The sequence below is a fragment of the Rattus norvegicus genome, chromosome 3, assembly GCF_036323735.1.
Source record: "Rattus norvegicus strain BN/NHsdMcwi chromosome 3, GRCr8, whole genome shotgun sequence".
Lineage (NCBI taxonomy): Eukaryota > Metazoa > Chordata > Mammalia > Rodentia > Muridae > Rattus > Rattus norvegicus.
The window spans coordinates 112,732,463-112,753,492 of NC_086021.1; the positions used below are offsets into that span (position 1 = coordinate 112,732,463).

Consider the following 21,030-nt stretch of genomic DNA (forward strand, 5'->3'; position numbering starts at 1 on the left):
TTCTGAACAGAAAATAATTGGGAAGTATACGAATCCCAATTTAGAGGAAAAGGGTTGAAACAGGTTTCTCCTCCGGAAATCCCTCATCCCATCCCCCCTCCCTAACTGTTTGAGATCTTAATTAGTCCAAAAGTGTTTGTAAGAAAATGACACATTTACAAGAAGTTTTTTTCTCAAATGAACTGAATAATATTCAACTCATTTAAATTGTATGCTGTATATGTCAAATTTTAGTGACTTTGTGTAATTTTAGTAAGCTATAAATATAATTTATTTTTTTAAAGTAGCAAATAAGGGGTTGGGGATTTAGCTCAGTGATAGAGCGCTTGCCTAACAAGCGCAAGGCCCTGGGTTCGGTCCCCAGCTCTGAAAAAAAAATTAAAAATTAAAGTAGCAAATAATGTTTGAAATGTAAATAAAGAAAATATCTAATAAAAATAATGAAAATTTTAAAAAGATCTAAAACAATTACAAGTTGATTGTAATTGACTGTGCTATTTTGAGTAAGAGAGTAATTATAAAAAATGATATGTAGAATATCTAGCTTTATTTATCTCTTAGTAATGGATAGTTGTGATCAATGAAGGTTATACCCATAATTTTCATACTTAAATATTTTCCTTATTAAAGTACAGTTTTAAAGACCATTGAAAACTCTGTGTATCTATGTGTGGGCATGTGCATGTGTGTGCAGATGTGTGTGAACACCAGAGGTATCAGATCTCCATGGAGCTGGAGTTATAGACAGTTGTCAACTGCCCTGACATGGGTGATGGGACGGACCCACACTCGGGTCCTCTCTAAGCACAGAGTGTACTCTTAACCAGTTAGCCATCCCTCCAATACTCACAATGTCAGCTTAAAAAGCCATTTAAAATTGCTTCAGAAATAAGATAAAATGGTTTAAAATATATAAATCTGTTCTTATAATTATGATCATCACAACAATTACAGGGAAGTATTTTTGAAAACTGTCTGTCTGTCTGTCTATCTATCTATCTGACTGACTGACTGACTGACTGACTGTATGTGCATGATGGACATGTGGAGGTCAGAGGATCACTTGGCAGGTGCTGGTTCTCACTTTCCATGTAGGTGGGCTCTGGCCACCAAACTCAGATTGCCAGACTGAGTAGCAGAGACCTTCACCATCTTAATACTTCTTTAAAAGTAAGAATACTTTCTTACTCATCTAAGAATAAAAGATAAATTCCGAAGTCCATGGGAGTCTACTTGCAAGATTCTTATTAATGATTTGAAAGGCAGCGTGGCTTTATTTAGTATAGCTGGTAATATTCTGGCATTGAGTAAGTGCAATGTTACAGATGGAAACATTTCTCTACAGACAAATGTTTTGTCTTATTTCAGTAGCCTCAAAGGTCTAGCATACTAATATTTTCAACTAGTCTTAAAAGCTCTTAATTAAGATAACAATTTAAACCTCATTTAGTTTTAAAGAGATAGGGTTCTTTCTTCCCTTTTTGAAAATCAGGAAATACATTTTCTTTGGTATTTGCCTAATAGCACTATTAAGTCATCCAATGAAAAGCTGGGGCAAAAACTGTAAGGACCATATAATTGGAAGATAGGGGGTCTGTGATAAAAATCCTGAGTGCAGACATCACTGCCAGCTTCCGATGACAGTAAACAAAAAACATGCTGCGGTCTACCTTCACACTTGCAATCTGGCCTGGAAAAGAAAGTTTAACCAACTCGGGCACTCAGTGACATTTCTTAAGCAAATGCAAGGCATTTTCATTCCTGCATTATCACAGGTAAAGGAACATTTTAGCTGTCTGTTGAGGAGTCCTTTAGACAGTGTAGATTATGAAGCACTGATAAAACATGAACAGTAAAAAATGGAGCAAATGCTCTCTGGAAGGAAAGCTATGGGAAAGGGACAGAATAACCTCCCATTTTAACACTAAGTGTGTCAGTGTTTATTTCCTTACAGTTTTATATAGATTAAAGTGCTTTTAATCTATATGAAAATGTGAATCAAGGGTAAGTTATCATGGGCTGTATGCGAAGTGTACAAGGGATAGAAAGTCTATTTTCTTTCCATTTTACTGACAAAACTCTATTTAGGCACAAAACTAAGCTTTTATTTCCTGAAAGAAATGTTGATGATTCTCATTTTTCACAAGAATATATTGCCATTGAGATTGAAAATAAAAGGTATAAAAAGTTTACAAAATTTTGAGATAGATAACAAATCTCACCAATAGTTAAGACAGTTGCTACTTACAGATCAGAAAGCAATGATGTTGTCATATCTGACTGGATATGGAAATTAAAATGTCCTATTCTAAAATACCTTATAGTCACTATGCCAGAATAACATCACTAAATGGCATCACAGGGGAGAGTCATTTGTTCCCAATAGTAAGCAGGACCAGAGAAGAGAGCTCAATGTACTCGGAGGATACTAACCACTCGTGTAGAGATTTACACAAAGATGTAAAGTTAAAACATTCTTGTAATTTAACACGCAGAAGAAATGAAGAGGGCATAGTTCCCTTTCTTAGATATAAGCTTTTTTTCTTCAGTTCATGGTAACATTGCTTCAACGAGATTTGGGACAGTTAAGCTGTGAGAACTTGAGCATCTGCTGTTATTATCACTGAGGCCTGTCTACTGCCCGAGTCTGTGAGACCACATGCTCGGCTGTCCTCTCATCTTGCCATCCTCACCAATTAACTATTAACATGGAGGGCTGTACACATGCTCTCAGGGGCTCTTTAACAGGCTTCTTGGCGAGTGGAACAACTACTCAGCAGGGATGTGGGAACTGAGTAATGCTGGGATACCAGGGCTGACGGTGGCTCTGCCCCTAGTCACACTGTACCCCACAGTTCAGTGTGTAAAAGAACCACAGTCATGGGAGCCATCTTCAAATATATTTTAGGGCAGGGTTTCTGGGCGGATACTAAACTATATTCTAGCAAGAGAGTTATGTGTAATAATACTACCATTTTATAGGGAAAACTGCTTAAAACTACATGTCTGTCTGAAGACATTCCAAATGTGCCCCCTAAACAGCTTTAGTCCTTTTAGACAGACACTTAGAACTAATTTTTATACATTTACTTTAAAGCACACTTGTCAGCTGCTATTGTATTATTGTAGAAATAACCTTAAATCAAATCAAATAAAACATTTCAAGTTTAAAGTTGTAAGACTTTATGTAAGAACATAAAATACTTCAAATAAAAACTTTAAAATCACCCTTGTTCACTTTGCTTATAAGTATCATTACAACAATAAGTTAAAATCAGTTTTGAATCTATTATTTTCCTTATTTTAACTTCTCCCCCTCTTTTGCAATTTCCTTAACTATGTGTTCCTTCCCTACAATGAAATTAAACATGGGAAGCATGCCAAAAGTACAATAAAGGGTAACTAATCATTACTGTACAAGTCTGACAGAATGCTAATAACTAAGACAAGAACACTGATTGGTTGTTTTACCAATCCAAGAGAGAAAAATATTTTATATACCCTTAGTCTTATGCTAATTTAAAGATGCTTAATTATATGACAAAATTTCTAAGGATATGAAATAATTTCTTTTTCCTGACAGAAACAATTATCAACACCAAAGCTTAAATATACATAACACACACACACACACACACACACACACACACACCACACCCAGAAAAAATACTTCAACACACCCAGTTTAATAACCACCACCACCACCACTACCACCACCACCACCACCACCACCACCACCACCACCACCACCACCACCACCAAAAAGGCACCCTATCACCTACCACCATTAAAAAACAAAAGAAAACAAACAAACAAAAGCCAAACCACCAGCACTCACACTGTTTTTGTTTTATCTTATCTTTAACATCCCTGAGATGGTGACTTTGTCATGTTTTATCTGTAGATACCTATCATGATGCCTACTGTATTTGAATGAATGAATGAATGAATGAATGAATCAGTGAGCATGTGAAATTGCCCTTATTCCCACAATTGCCATTTAAACCCTGACTCAGAGAGTCCAGAAACAGTACTGGTCATGGTGAGAAAACTGTTAGGAGTCTTGTGTAGTTTATGCTGCACAAAACCAAGCATGTATCTGTGCTTCCTGGTCTGTCCTAAACCCAATCCATGAGAGAACATTGCTATATGTTTTTCATGAGAAGGGTCAGGAAACTGAAGATCTTTATTCTCCCTTTGCTGTTAGGAATGGTAGCCAGAGTGTGTAGCACGCCATACAGGTGTTTCCCTCTCATCTGCTCTCTCAGTTCTTCTATTGCAGAGACACACCAAACATTTTCATTTTTGACAGATCTCTCTGTTGTGATTCTGAGGGTCTCTGAAGTAGTACCCAGCACTGATGACTGCTAACACGTACTGCATGCCTACTGTGTGTCCAGCATTGATGATGACTGCTAACACATACTGAATGCCTACTGTGTGTCTAGCATTGATGATGACTGCTAACACATACTGAATGCCTACTGTGTATCTAGCATTGATGATGACTGCTAACACGTACTGAATGCCTACTGTGTGTCCAGCATTGACGATGACTGCTAACACATACTGAATGCCTACTGTGTGTCCAGCATTGATGATGACTGCTAACATGTACTGAATGTCTACTGTGTGTCCAGCATTGATGATGACTGCTAACATGCACTGAATGCCTATTGTGTGTCGAGCATTGATGATGACTGCTAACATGCACTGAATGCCTACTGTGTGTCCAGTATTGATGATGATCGCTAACATGTACTGAATGTCTACTGTCTGTCCATCATTGATGATGACTGCTAACATGTACTGAATGTCTACTATGTGTATTTTTCATCTTCTGAATTATTTTTTGCTTCATTTTTATAGATGAAGGACCCAAGACTGAGACAGTTAATTGAGACCAAGTAATTTATCAAGCATTATAGCCTCCAAAGACATTTCTTTTTATCATCAGATGCTGCTTTGTTTTCATCTTTCCCTACTCTGACTCCATGTCAGTATCTCTATGGGATAAGCAGCACAGCATGGTGGCTAAGAGAGCAGCAACTAGAGGCACTGCTCAGGTCTAACTTCTGCTGGGTATCTTGAGGGAAGATACCAGCATCCGCACATAGTGTAAGGATTACATCAATTACTATCGAAATGGAGCTTAGGACTACATCTGGCCTACAATAACCACCACCCACATTTCTAGGAAACAAACTCGATCTTTCTATTTTGTGTATTTATGTTTCTAGACTATGCGTTTGTGTGCACACACACCTGTCTCCATGTCTCCTGTGCAGAGGCTCGAGGCCAGCTTCGGGTGCTACTCTGTCACCGTGACCTCCCGTGTCTGCTGAGACCTGGAGCTTGCAGCAAGTTTGAGGCTCCATTGGTCCTCCTTACCAGGGCTAGGATTACAAACAGACTTCACTACCCTATTGGAAGGTGGCTGGCAGTTTTACTAACAACACTTCCCATTCTGAGACCATGCCATGCTGCTTAGCTTTAAACACATCGCCTGCCTGATTTAAATCTTGTCATTTTTAGTTCAAAGTAGTCTCTCTCGATATATTACAAAGCATAAGTTTAAACAATATTGTGCATACACAAAAGGCTTTAAGATCTCTAAACTTGGCTCCATGTCCTTGCTATTCTGCCATGTGACTTGTGCCATAGAAAGGATGACCTGACAACACCGGAGAGCATCACTGTTGTCCCGTGAAATGCTAGGTAGAGGAATCTGTCAGAGGCATCACAGTGGTAGGACCTTTATAAAACAACAATCACCTACAGACAGCTTTAAACAGTCTCCATTTTGTTTTTCCTTAATTGTTTTTAGTTTTAGAATAAACATAAATTATGTACACAACTTGTTATTTTACAACTGTTTTTTTTTACTTGCAATTTTGCAGAAGAGAGCATACATCCATATATTTGTCCTTTGTCAAGAATGGAACTTTTTGCCTAATCTTTCACACACTCTAATGTGTCAAGGACTTTGCAACGATAATTTTCTCCTTAAAATACTAAATAATGGCAGTGTTAGACAAGAGCTAAGTTGCAGAGTTTTGTGATGGCTGAGGAGCTGTGTGATATAACTATAAAGACGGAAGGGGCTAGAACTGAGGAAAACAGAAGCCTCGCCACTTATTAACTAGACTACCTTGGGAAGCAGAGATTAGAAATAATCGTCTCACGGGGTGTGGTAAAGGCCCCCTGACATAGAGGCTCTGAGATGCCAGGGCCTTAGAAGCAGCTGCAGGGCAGGTATGAAGAGCTGAACTTTCATCTGTAGCTTCAGAGCTATCATCAAGTCAACAAGCTCACCATGGGCAACCAAGCTACTATTGAAATATTTAGTTTACAATAACATGATGAACAATGGGAACGATATAAGCACATGTAGTATGTCTAACACTATGACAAAAAGGAGTTTTCCTATAATATTTATACAAATTTAAGATCATTATGAGAATAAAATAAAATGATATAATATTTTTGTTAACATAATAAAAATATGTTTAAAAACTACTTGTTACAAGCCTGTAAAGAAAAACTGAATTAACGTATCATGATTATTAAAAATAAATTCTACTGGCCAACTGGTAGAAATTCTCTTTTTATTTATGCCTCAATTTTTAGTCATAACTTTGAGATATGTTGCATTATTATATATACTAATATAACTCAATGATATTTTAATATATTTATTATTTGTTAGGGTGGTCCACGTATATTAAGACAAAAACATATTTGTAGTTTTAACAATTAGAAGTTAGAAATAATTTTCAAAGTGAGAATCAATATTCATCCAACTCACATTTACAGATTATCTATGTAGAAAAGCCAGACATTGTGCAGAGAAGATTTTGCTCACATTAATATTATGTTATTATAATGCCACATGAAGTACAAAGATCTGGCCTTGCCTTCATATAAGACACTCAACTAATATAGAAGAGATATTTAAGCTTGCATGGAATCACATCTTTGAGATGATAATGTCCTTTGGCAAAGAATACATCATCAGCTACACTATACAGTTGCTGCTGCTTATGATGACTGACACCCATAACCCAGTACATAGGAAGACTGCCTCAAGGGCCAGGTTAGTCTGGGTGACATCGTAAAAAGAGAACCATCATACTTTATTACATGTTTACTTAATGAATTGTTAAAATTTTAGAAACCAGAAGGTGTTTACAGACACAAATTAAAATTGTGTAAAAAATTAAAGGAGGAGTATATTGACTCATAAATGAGTACATATATACAAGGAAAAAAAGGGTACAAAATATTTAGAAAAAAATCTTGAGAGGCCAAAACCAATAAGAGCAAAGACTAAGGGGAATGGCCGATTAGAACAGATCAAATTGATGAACATTAAAAAAACTTTGTATTTTCAAAGAACTAAGAAAAGGGATGTCACAGGGTGGAAGAAAATTATTGCAAAACACATAGCTAAATATAGACAAAGAACCTTACAAATGGATGATGAGATTAACAAACAATAATGAACAAGATACACAGAAGATATTCAAATAGTGAATGAGCACATAAATTGACAGCCAATATCATTAGCAATGAAGGAAAAGAAAATGAAAGCCACATTGTTCTTCCATTTCCCCAGTGGGTAAGAAAAACAATAGGTCCTACCTGGACAAGTTGTGCTGGCATTGTGATGATGCAGGCTGACAGTGAGGATCTTAGAAGGCCACGGAGAATGTAGAGGAACTTGGTAAGCCTGTGATGGTTGTCACTGTTTTCTTTACAGCAAATGTCATCTCCCCATAATGGTGAGCCAAGGTTCTGAATTCCTATCCTTAAAATGTTTTTCTGTTTTTTCTAAAAGACAGAGGAGGTGGTAAATACATAGGTGCTGCTTATCAATATAACACTTCTTATTTGCTAGTTCTTATCAAACTCACAGTATCCGGAGGACAATAGATCAGTACACACGGATGCGATCTTAGTAAGAAGACAGTATGTAGGATATGCTTTAGAGGACAACAGTATGAAAGAGAATAGGACAAAGCCAGTTTGGTACACCAACAGTCCCAGCTACTCAGGATACTGGTACAGATAAATTAACTAAGTATAATAGGAGTTCAAGGGCAGCCCAGGAACACTTCAAAAACACTGTCTATCAAACGGAGATCTTTTTAAAATTAATTTTTAGAAAATACAAAGGTCATGACAAGAAACAAGTTTAAATTTTGTCTAAATTTGAGGTGGCTAGTAGGATTCTGCCTGAGACAGTAAGAATAACAGAGGCACTAGGTGGTGTGGTGCCTGCCTGTATTCCTAGCATTGGGGAAGTAGAGACACAGGATCACTGTAATTTCAAACAGTGAAGTCTATAAACAAGAGCCAGGTCAACGGCATAGAGATTCTGTCTCCAAAAAAACCAAGCAAAACACAACAAACAACAATAATAACAAAATCCCCAAATAATGCGATGCCAGACACAACAGCAGAGAAAATGGTTCATTCAAAACCTTAAAGATGCATTCTTAGAACTATAAAATTCTGCACCCCCAATAAACTATGAAGTCAGTATTTCTTGTCTTTCTGTCACCTGCTATGTGAGCTTTTTTTGGAAAGGTGTTTACAACTATAGTTTATGTCTCTAAGTTTTTTTTTCATGAAGTTGTTTTTACTGACTTAATCTAGGTTCAACATTTTAAAAGTTAGCAGATGACATTTAGAGATTACTGACATTATAGTCAAAATAGTGGTGCTCAATATGTTTTTCTTGGAAAAGAACATTTTAAAACCTTTTTTTTTTTTTTTAAAGCAAGGATACTTGTCAGTATTTGACAACATATGTGTTTACAAGCTCTGCTGTTTGGGTTATTCTAACTTAACAAATGTTTTGTAAATGCTTTCTCTAGCAATCTAGCAATATTTCTGGGCACATGAAAGAGGTGTTAACAAAACATGGAATATGCAAGTATTTGGAAGATCATTACTACGTTTCTGATAGAATAAATAAGATGTTCTTTCTTAAAGCCGTGATTTCACATGTGCCAGTTTAAATTAGCTTTCTGAGGAAAAGGTAGCTAAAATGAATCATTCATTGTTCCTATATAATTGCACTGAAAATTATTAAATAATTATTATTACCCAATTTAGCAAATCTATTCTCCCAATTGAGAAGACTGGATTTCTGTATTCCCATTAAAAAAAAAGTTATTGACAGAGCGATAATGCTAATGAAACTAAACATTTGAAAGCCCAAGAGGACAAAAGGAGTTTGGGAGGGAAAAAAGTAGATGAAGAGTCCGGACAGGGAAGTCCCTGCTAGATTTTGCATATGCAAAATCACTTCTTGGTATCCCTAGGGTCATTTATTTTAGGGAGTTCTTTGGATTCCAAAATCTATGAATGTTTCAGACCTTTATATACAAACATTGAAGTAATTTCATATAACTTACATATATGTACCTATATACTTTAAATCATCCCTAGGTTAATGAAGTATAATACACAATATAATAAAATACAACATATAAATAGTAGTTATACTCAGTTATGTAGATATCCAGGATGAGAAAAAAGTATTTAGTAAAGTTTTATCTATTTGTACTATGTTATAATCTTGACCCAGGAAAAGCATTTAATTTATGTATTGCCCAGGAAAATGAAGCAAAATCATGTGTGGACAGATATTAGAAGCATGAATTATAAAAGATTCAGTGGATTAGAGTTTGTGCTGCTAATGCAGGGGACACAACTTCTGTGCCCAGAACCTGCATATGTAGCTTACAACCAGCTGCAATCCAGGAGATCTGATGCCCTCTTCTGGCTTCTGACAGCACCAGACTCACATATACATGCACACACGCACGCATGTGCACACACTCATGCACTCAGGGACATTACTATAAGTCTTACTACAATTATTTTAAAAAAGAAGTACATATACATATTCCTGGCAAATTTGTACAATATCTGTGAAAAGTAAGAAGTTACTTCCTTTCTTTATTATTGAGACCTTAAATAGAAATAAAATGGTAAAAATGTAAGGTCTGTTTTGTTAAACTTGTTATCTCATGATAACAGGCCTAAGTCAGATTCTCAATAGAGAGAGCAATAGAGAAATATAGTGAGTAAAGCTGGAGACATGGCTCAGTGGCACAACGGCACATTTACCCAGTATGTGCAAGGTCCTGGGTTCAAGTCCTAGCACTCTCTTGCCAAGACAAGAGAATAGACCCTTACTGAAGTAAACAACTAAGAGAAAAATAGGGTATCGCTATGAAAACGCAATGTGGAGGACAGGAGACAGCAGTCTGAACACAGATACAACTACTGTAACAGGAAGACTTGCTAAATGTTTCAAAATGCTACTAGGCATGAAATAGGGAGTTATAAATGCTTAGTGACTCCAACATATATATTATGCATATATACTACCATATGTACATAGAAGACATTAAAAACTTGAAATTAAATAATGAATGAATTATAAGATCTTTAAATCTTTGGTATACAACACATCAGAATAAGAATGAGCATAATACTTCAACACAAAGAATATATTTTCATAATTATAATGGGAACTGCAGAAACAAAAGCAGACTCTCTTCCGATAGCTTAGATGTTAGTTTATAAAATACAAAATACACCTGGTAGCTACACAATAAATACACTTATTCCCATAAGAATATCCAACATTTAATTAGTATGTTAGGTTAAAAACAATGGTCAAAATTCATGTTTATGGTATATTTAATTTAATTTAAATAAGTGACATTTAAAAATGAATAACAAATGATATTATGAAGCAAGTTTTAAATGTTTGCACTCAAATATAATTGTAGACGAGCTACATAATTTAATACCAAGGTTACTTATAGATTATAAAAAATGATAATGTCTGTTCCTTGTAGAATATATTTTAAATCTATCCAAATAGTTCAATTTATTTGAAAGTACACAGTTGATAAAAATTTCCCTTTAAAAGTAGGATTTACTTCAATGTCAAAATATTATTTTGACTCAAGAATACTACTTAAAGGACTGTTTGCTATTCCTGAACTTATCTGCAGATTTTGAGACAGATGAATAGACCAGGGAGGGTAACAAGTAATATACTACAGGATTTAATAAGTTCTAATACATAGGAAATTTATTTTTATAATGACTTATTGGTATAAGTAATTTTAAGCATTTTTGGTATTTACAATAGAAATGTTTTACCTCAATTCTGTCCAGTTTATATATATAAAAATCAACTGTTACAGAGACTTGCATAATGAGTGAACTGAATGTGCTTCATTTTCCTTTTTATTAATTTTAAAGAATATAAATCAATTGTCTCTTGAAAGTGGTATTGTTTTCCATACCCAAATAAAGAAAGAATAACCTTTATTTTGTTTCAATACAAGGTTGCTTACTAAGGATTTTTAGGTTTATCGCAAAGACACTTATGTACATATTCCTTAGCAAATGAGTAAAGTGATTCCTGTTACTTTTTTGCATTTTATAAATTTCTTGCTTTCAGAAGAGGTGTCATCATCCTGCAAAAGCAGCAGCTCTGCACACTGCACCATAGGAACTGTTATGACATGCCTGTTTCCATAGCTACCACCGCAAGTGGGGAAAGGTGTCTGTCAGGGACCAATTTGCCTCTGCAGACACACACTGGCACCAAAAGAAGACATGGCCCCATAAATCATAGCTAGGACCAAAAATTGCAGTAATAAGGAATGAATAATACCAGCGGTCACTACAAAGACTGTGGAAGATATTAAAGGTCATCTCTAAATACTTTCCAGATACACATAAATATTTCAGCCTGCTGTTAAACGGGCGATCAAAATCAATTTAAAATTATTTATTTTGTCATGAAGAAATTGTTAAATATAGCAAGTAAATTGATAAAAATAGAAATCTATGAGTTAACAGCAATTGTAGATAAAAATGATAAAAAATAGTTTCTAGCTTGTCTTCATTAAGAATAACTGTGCAGCAAAGATATGTTTGTTAAAATAACCTTAAATAATACAATAAAAATAAAATAATATACATCTTTTAGTGTCAAATAGAATTAATATCGCTGAGAATCTTTGATAGGCATAATTTTAACAATAAAATTTCTTCATTTGTTTAAAATGAAGTAACTAAAACATCTTCAGTATTGAGAATTTGGAGAAAGTATAAAATTAGAGGTGCAGAGAACAGTTGTGCTATAAACTATAACAAAAATATATCTTTTATTCAATAAAACAATTCAGAATGTAATGTGACAAGGCATAAAATATTGTGAGAATTCTTACACATATGGCAATTTAGAATTAAGATCTGAATGACAAAATTATGTACATTTGAAATAAAAAATATGAACCTTCTGATATGAGAAGTAATTTAAAAAACAACTTCTTCCTAATCTCAGAAGGTAAAAAGAGGTATTTAAGTACAATTAGCCCTGGCAAAGCATGTGTCTATTTTGCATCCTGAGAACCCAGTAAACTCTAAATACATATGAATACTCTCTACTCATTCACCCGCCTGTGAAAATAGGTTCACATTATTGATTTTTTTTTTCTTGAAGCCCCAGAGATTTGAAAACAACACTCTATACATGACCAAAGAAAGCTCTGGAAATACTCATACCTGGGGATTAGCTCCATCAAATCCTTCAGTATAAATGATGTTCTGAAAGAACTGAAGCAGCTTCATGTAGCCACAGGACAAAAAGCTGTTGGTAAGAAGTGGTTAAAATACATAAATGGGCCTATTCCACAGAAAGTAAAATGTCTACTTTATGTTAAGTAAATAAAAATACAAATTTATTAGAATGTTTAAATATAAAAAATCAATGTTAAACAATTTAAAATATGAAGTCAGTATGTAAAAAAGGAGTAAGTTATAGCATCTTAGAGTAAATTGCTTAGTTTTTGACATTATGAGAGGATAAAAAAAAATCTGTGGATATTGAGATGACTTAATTATGTCAGGCTTAGTTACCTCCAAGAAAATTAATGATTTAATGAAGTAACCTAAAAGATGAAGCCACCGTAGCTTTTCAGGAGTAATCATACATAATTAACACATAGTTAATGAACTGCTATGCCCACACTCCCAGATCAATGTCCTGATCACCTGCGCTCATCTTCCATCAAAGTTTTAATTTTCTTACAACAAACTGCTAAAACAACATTAACTCAATCATTTAGACTTTTAGGACACATGAAGGCAAACAAAAGCATAATCCTTACTAAATTTAGCTACTTCCTTTGTTAAAAGAAGATACAAAATTAAATGCCAGGATTTAAGAAGACATCCTAAATTGTTTCTCGCTAGCATTGTCTCTTACTTTGAAAACAGTCAAATGAATTTTTAAGGTGCACTTGGGACTAAAAAGAACATTTGAGACATATCCCTTGAAAATGTCACAAGCTGTCTCGGGGAAAGTTAGGAAAATGGAGGCTTGCTTCACGGGGGAAGTAAGGAAGTGCAGCGGCGCATCTGCTCAGTCTGCAGCATCAATAGATGCTGATTCAGCAAAAATACGTGGACATCTCTGTACATGTGTGCGCTCCTGAACGGCTGCCTGACTCCAAATCTCTCCTCTATCTTGCAAAAACTGAGCTAACACAAGGAAAGATTTTCTGTAGAAAAGAAACGTGACTCCAGGAGACAAAGGCCTCACAGCATGGTATGTTTCATGTATTACTGCTCCCTTTCAAGGACAACTCGGGCTACATGGGCATAGTTTTCTACTTTTACATAAGGAACACATCCATAAATAAGGCTGTGTAAGGGCAAATGCTCTGAGAGTCTCCTGCCTTGGCACTTACTTGCTCTGGCTTACTCCGTTGTCAGCACACACTACTACAGTGTCACTGCAGTCTATGCAACTCCTATGTGGGGCAACTAGCTTTGTATGGGGGTGGAGTGGGTGTTGGTCTGTTCCAAGATCCCAGACTATGAAATATATTGCACCACTAATATGATGAATCTCACTATGGGTTGAAAGAAAGCACATGTATAGCCATTCCCTCCTAATGCATTAACAGTACCTCTAAATGTTCTCCACTTTCATCCGTATTACAGAATACAGGATTCTTTTCCAAGGTAACATAGTACTTTGCTACATGTTTATGTGTATATCATAAACATTTTCTTCACTTATCTGTTGATAATACAGGTTGATTCTGTATCCTTGCTTAATGAAAAGGAATACAGCTATTCCTTTAATAGATGGAATTCACTTCCTTAGAACTTCATTAGATACAAGAGATGTACTTTGAATTTTGTGATGAACTGACATACTGTTTTCAACATCTACCAACAGTGACAAAGACTACCAACAAAGACTTCTTTTTCTCTACATTTTCCCCAATACTCACCCTTTACCATGCTGGTAACAGTAATTATAACATTAGTAAGGCAATATCTCATAGGGGTTTTAATATATATTTCTCTAGTGAATAATGGAGTTTGAGGGTATTTTATTTCCTGCATAGATCTATTGTCTACTTACTTGTATGCCTTTTTTTTTTTTTTTTTTTAGAATAACATCTACTCAGGTCCTTTGCCTGTTTTTAAATCATCTTTCTTTGCCACTGAATCATTGTGGCCATACAAATTTGAGGTATTAAGCTCTCTTATATACTCTTCCTCTTTCGCTCCCTCCCTCTTTTCCTTGCCCTACTCTCATTTTCCCCTTTTTTCTTTACATTTTTTTCTTTATCTTATTCAGTATTTCATTTTGGAGAATGAAGGCGAAAGCATAAACTTAATACATCTTAATCACTTTCCTTATTTAACATCAACATAAAATAATTCGTTATCCAATACACTTAGGACTTTTTAAATAATAAGATAAATTTCTTGAATTATTTAGAAAACAAGGTTTTGCAAACATGAAACTTACAAATAAATGTTTGTGCATAGTAATAACTAATATTAACATCTGAATGAATAAGATAAAATCATTCAAAATGGGATTTGTGCTTTAAAATACTACGCAGTATTAGTTACCACACATTGTTGTTCAATATTTATAAAAACATATATAAATATTGATAAAAAATAAGTGTCTTCTATTTCCATGGGAAATTTGGTTTTAATATTGATTCTTTATGTTGAGAAATCTTATGCTCTGTGTGTGTATGTGTGTGTGTGAGTGTGTGTGTGTGTGTGTGAGTGTGTGAGTGTGTGTGTGTGTGTGTGTGTGTGTGTGTGTGAGAGAGAGAGAGAGAGAGAGAGAGAGAGAGAGAGAGAGAGAGAGAGAGAGAGAGAATGTGCTTATGTATCTAGTGGTGAGAATTGAGAAGAAAAAAATTCATCTACAAATGTGACCCTGGCTTTGTTATTTTTGTTTCCAAACGATCTGTTTGTCTATTTTTAAATCCATATGTATAGGGGTTATGTTCAAGTGGTTCAGATGTGTGTCACAATAAGTATGTGAAGCTCAGAGGACAACCTTATCCCTGAGCAATATCCCCAGCTCTTGTTTCCAAACATTTAGCAAAGTTTTGACTATTTCAAATATTTAAAGGCTGTTCATTTTGAATCATAACATATTATTTTGCTTTGCTCTTGTAACTTTCAAGAATATTTATATTAAAATGGATTACACTTTGTTCTATTTGCTTAAAGCTATCACAATATACAGAAATATAAAATATACAGCTATTTAGACTAATTTCTAAGATTTATTTTTATTTTACATTTGTAACTGTTTTGCCCGCACATGAGCATTGGATTCCTTGGAAATGAAGTTATAAATGAGGTGCCATGTAGGTGTTGGCATCAAATTCTGTTCCTCTGGAAAAGCAACAAGTGCTCTTAACCACTCAGCCATCTCTGCAGCTCTGGAACTAATTTTGAATCTAAAAATACCAAGTTCTTATCTTTAGTTTCACAAGGAAAAAAAAAACCTTGAGCAATGGAAGAAAGACAAGGTTTTTGTCTTTAAAAAGGTATTTCTTTGGTCTGTAAAAAGATGAATTAGAAAAATAAGTTGTATATGGAGTCAAAATAAGTAGTTGATACATGATGAATTTACAGACAGAAGCCAAACTCTTGGTAGACTGTTTAAGAACTGTATCTGGTTTTAGTCACACCAGCTACTGAAGTTCATGGGTCATGATAAACACCGAAGAGACTAGTGGCATAGCTTTTGATGCACGCAATGACCTTGTGAAGTAAGTTCAGGCATTATCCTTACTTTGTGGTGGGGAAAATTAAGACTCATTATAGGATACATGACTTGTCCAAGATTATATATCATTAAGTGATAGAAATGGCAGGGAAAATGAAAATATTTGCTGGGCATGGTGGTGCATGACTTTAACCCCAGCACTTGGGAGGCCGAGGCAGGCTGACCCCTGCTGAGTTTGAGGCCAGTCTTGTCTACACAGTGAATTTCAAGCTAGCCTGGGCTACAGAATGAGAGCATGTCTCAACACAAATAAACTAAAACAACAGCAAAAATTCCTTTGAAAATAGTCTAAAAGTGTAATCATTTGCTCATTCAATTTCACTATGTTAATTAAGGTCTCTGAATGAGGCACACAAACGGTCTTTGGTTTACACACTCTACTATGACTATAGGAATTTTGAATATGGTTCCATTCACATTAAATAAAGCACTCCAGGGAGGGGTTATAAGAAGAGACTTAGCTGCACCATGGTATCTTCACCAATGTGCCTGGGTTGAGCTTAACTTGGAGTGTGATAAGATAAGGGAAACTTTCATAATAAACGGTGTGGGCTTACAAGTTCATAACTGAGCACCACTAGCTCTGCTCTACTGTGTCAACAATTCAGCTCAAAGCGTGACACAGACAACTTCTTTAAATTTTCTCCTATCTCTCTTGTCTACCAAGATTTAAAATTATATAGTTCGAGAGTGTTTTTTCTCTTTAAAATAATCTGCTTGGATTTTAAAAAGAAACCCTGGCTCTTACTGTCCTCCTCTTACTTTTTCTGTCCCTTCTCTCCCCATCTCCCCTCCCCCCCCACACCTGATCCTGGCTGGCCTCTCCTCTCCTCCCCTTCTCCCTCTGTCCCCTGACTTTCTCTATCTCTACTTTTTCCTCAACTCCTCTCCCCATGCTCTAAATAAACTCTATTCCATCTATTCCATATTAAAAAAAAATAAACTGTGGTCACTTAGATATGTGTTTCACAACCTGATAGAAATTATTTGAGAAAAAAACACAAAAGCTTAGAAAATTATGAATTGCCATTCTCAAAAATTTATCATCTATAATTAAAATTAATTAAAATAAAGATGAAGCACATTTTGACATTCTTTTGAAAGACAATGGGAAAATAAAATTTATCTTTGCAAAGTTCTATTTGCATGTATGTTATAAAGATTCAACTATGACTAGTAAGAAACACTTTTAAAAGGCAATAGGCACAATACAAGTCTCAACTAATTGTGTAAAATACTTTGCTGAGCTAAAGCTCTATTAGCATATAATTTGCATGTGATTCCAGAGATTGTGAAGTCTTTTCACAAGTAATTTTCAAGTTAAAATTTTCATTAGGATTACCCTGAAGGCTGTCATTTAATAATTTTTCTTCTGTGATGCTCTCACTAACATTGAATTTGAGTGATCTATGGAAGCCCAACTAAGAAAAAGACAGAGACTAAGGATGCACTCAAGAGTGAGAAGGCGGTCCATGACCAGCAGAGACCTCTGGACTATAGCTGGGAAGATCTAAGACATGGAGATGTACAGACTCACTCCATGGCATGGACATTGTTACATGAAGATATGATCTTAATGAAAGACAGTGAGATTGACAGTACACTGCCTTCTGTCAGGAGCTGACATAGATAAATGCACGTCTCCTACAGGCTTCCCAGTTGTATGAGGTATCCCAGCCTGGGCTGTCACACACTGTCTAATCCTCCACTCTTCAGTTTCTTGATCTTTTCCCTTATTCATCCTCCCTACGCTGTTCCCTTTCACCATCACATGCCTACACAGTGTCATTTTCACCTACCGTCTAAAACTTCAGGTTCACGCACTCTCCTTGCCGGCTACTTTCAATCCTCTTAGGCCACTATTGACTGTGGTCAGCTTTATCATATTGTGTTATACTTGGTAGCATCTTTTTTTTTTTTTTTTTTTTTTTTTGGTTCTTTTTTTTCCGGAGCTGGGGACCGAACCCAGGGCCTTGCGCTTCCTAGGTAAGCGCTCTACCACTGAGCTAAATCCCCAGCCCCGGTAGCATCTTTTTAAAAATTGTTTTATTTATTTTTACATTCCAGGGGTTGCCCCCTTCTCAGCCCCCCCTCCCACAGTACTTCATCCCATTCCCCCTCCCATTTGCTTCTGACAGGGTGCCTGCCACCCCACCCCCACATCTACCTTCCCTGGGGCCTCAAGTCTCTACAGGATTAGGCACATTCTCTCCAACTGAGACCAGACAAGGCAGTCCTCTGCTATGTATGTGTGGGGGTAGGGAGTGGGAAGTGGGGGGTCTCTCACCAGCCCATGTGTGCTCTTTAGTTCGTGGCTTAGTCTCTAGGAGGACCCAGAGGTTAGTTGAGACAGCTGGTCTTCCTATGGGGCTGCCATCCCCTTCAGCTCCTTCAGTCCTCCCCTAACTCTTCCATAGGGGTCCCCAACATCAGTCCAGTGGTTGGCTGTAAGTATCTGCATCTGTCTCAATCAGCTGCTGGTAGAGCCTCTCAGAGGAAAGGCATGCTTGACCCCTGTTGGTTAGCACAACTTAATTAGCTATCATGTTCCAGGGTCACCCCTTATCTTCATTTAATCTATCCCTTTCTTTGTTATAGCAAAGTTTCTTAGCAAACTATTCTTGTTAACCCAACTTTCCATGGATTCTCAATCTGTCCCAAATGCAGCTGAAAATGGGCAGAGAAAGGACCATTCACCAGACTAGTCTGACTTTAAATTTATAATTATAAATTCCAAGAGGGCATTAGGGTTGCTTGGCAAATCTCACTAAATAACCTCACTTGCCTAGATGGCAGTTTCACTTCTCCATTTTTATTCAAACTGAAAAAGCATCTCTTTTTTCATCATACTCATGTCCTGAAAACAGAAACAATCAAAAGATATACCTAGTACTGTATGTATCCAGAAGACAAGCTCATTACTGTATTTATATGTTTGCCTGAAGTAGTTTGGACAGTCCCATCCTTCTAGATTAGTATTTTGACTTTAATATATATGAGGTGGGATTTTTAGGAGGAAACTAGATCATGAGATGAGGGCTGAAGCCTCATGACTGAGATGAGTAACCTTATAAAGGAGACCTAAAGGAGTCTGCGTGCTCCTTCTGCCATGTGAACTGACTGACTGGCATCTGACTATGAAGAAAGTCTTCACAAAACTCAAACTTTCCAGAACCCGAGTTTGGACTTCCAGATTCTTAGCATGATGAGAAGTTCTTGGTTCAAGGTACCTGGTATGTAGTATTTTCGCTGTAAAAGACCCATAGGGAATACCATCTGCATCACATAAGTAGTCTTCGCATGCTGCCACAGGAGTCATCTCCACCCTTTCGAGTTGTGCACACATCTTATCTCTCAGGCTCTACTCTAACAGGGCTCTCTTCACCCGCATATCATTAACTTCCACTTCCTACCTGTCCTATGTCAATAAACGTAACATCTCTTCCCCCAATAAAGACACCTCTAATTTACCTCTTCTGCCAGATAGTGCTCTATTTGTCTCTGCATCAAAATCAATTGAATTTTCTTATATTTGATGTCCTTAGTAAATTTTTTCCTTACATTTGTACCTAAATCCAATAAGCTTCGACACCATCATCCAATTATGACTTCTTTTATTATGGTGGCTAATGACCTCAGTGGCTTCTTTTTTCTTTTTGTAGCAATTTTAAGATGTCATTCATTCATACATACACACATTCATTCATTCATACATACATACACACATATCTTTGAGAACATGTTACTGTGATACATTCACAGAAATGGAATAGTAAAAAGACAGTAGATAGTCTAACTTTTGATATCTTTTCCTAAGAATGTTTCAATAACATTTAGGCTCACAATTAATATGGTGGCTATTTTTCCATATCGTAGGTAACACAGGATGTGAGCTCATGTATTTCTGAAGCAGCGAGGCTTTCTGACTGTGCTGGTATTGTCTGTTTTTGTTTTTATTATCTATGCATTTCAGCATATGTGAAAGCTTAGCTTAGACCCTTTCCTCAGTATTATGGAGAACTGGACGGTATCTTTTTTCCTCAGTATTATGGAGAACTGGACTGTATCTTTTTTCCTCAGTATTATGGAGAATTGGACTGTATCTTTTTTCCTCAGTATTATGGAGAACTGGACAGTATCTTTTTTCCTCAGTATTATGGAGAATTGGACGGTATCTTTTTTGCTCCCCAATGCTCCTTTCTTTCCTCTTCTCATGTATCGACAGCAGTTGTTGACAGCTCTTTTTCTTCAGCTCACTGTTCATAAACTACCACTTTGTTCATTCGTTTTCATTTTGTAAGCTTTTCTGCTCTTTTTTTTTTTTTTTTTGACTCCACCTAACAAATCTTCAACCTTGCTTGCGAATACCTGGGAATCTTAGTGTAAGCATAAGAGAGACTCAGTACCTGGCAACACTCAGTACACAACAAAACAGCCAGTATTTTGACTTTCAAGTCTTTGGCCAATACATCTGTGAGAAAATAAACTTCTGATTTTTGTTTGTCAGATGGCCTCTGATATTTGTTATAGTAGCACAAATATATCACAGTTTTGGAGCAATTTTGGTCTGTTGTGGTGGGAAGGTATGGTGAAGTTCAGGGTGACAGGAATATGTGGCAAAAGGTATACCATGGAACTAGCACCAGGGCCCTAACCTCTGAGGCTTGCTCCTAGTAACTTACTCCACCAGCCAGACCCTGCTTCACAAAGCCTCCACAGCCTTCAGAATAGTGCCATAAGCTGAGTTTCGATTAAAGAAAGGGTATTCTAGATTTAAACCACAACACAGACCTAATCTCTAAATAATAAGATATTGGGGTGTGGGCCTAAACAGGCAAGTTTGGGTAGGATGCTAAGATTTA

At 36.1% G+C, this 21,030-nt stretch overlaps 1 protein-coding gene across 7 annotated transcripts in view; it reads right to left on the reverse strand.

Moving 5' to 3' along the window:
* Elp4 (elongator acetyltransferase complex subunit 4) overlaps positions 1 to 21,030 on the reverse strand; it is a 222,944-nt gene that overhangs the window by 115,443 nt on the left and 86,471 nt on the right. For all 7 annotated transcript variants that reach the window (XR_005501986.2, NM_001115047.2, XM_039105869.2 and 4 more), the window contains exons 6-7: positions 12,610 to 12,694; positions 7,645 to 7,833 (exon numbers count right to left, since the gene is read on the reverse strand). Coding sequence is in view for 6 of the 7 variants with exons in the window: in NM_001115047.2 (NP_001108519.1) it covers positions 7,645 to 7,833; positions 12,610 to 12,694 (274 nt within the window). In the remaining variant the exon portion in view is untranslated. The remainder of the gene's footprint in view (positions 1 to 7,644; positions 7,834 to 12,609; positions 12,695 to 21,030) is intronic.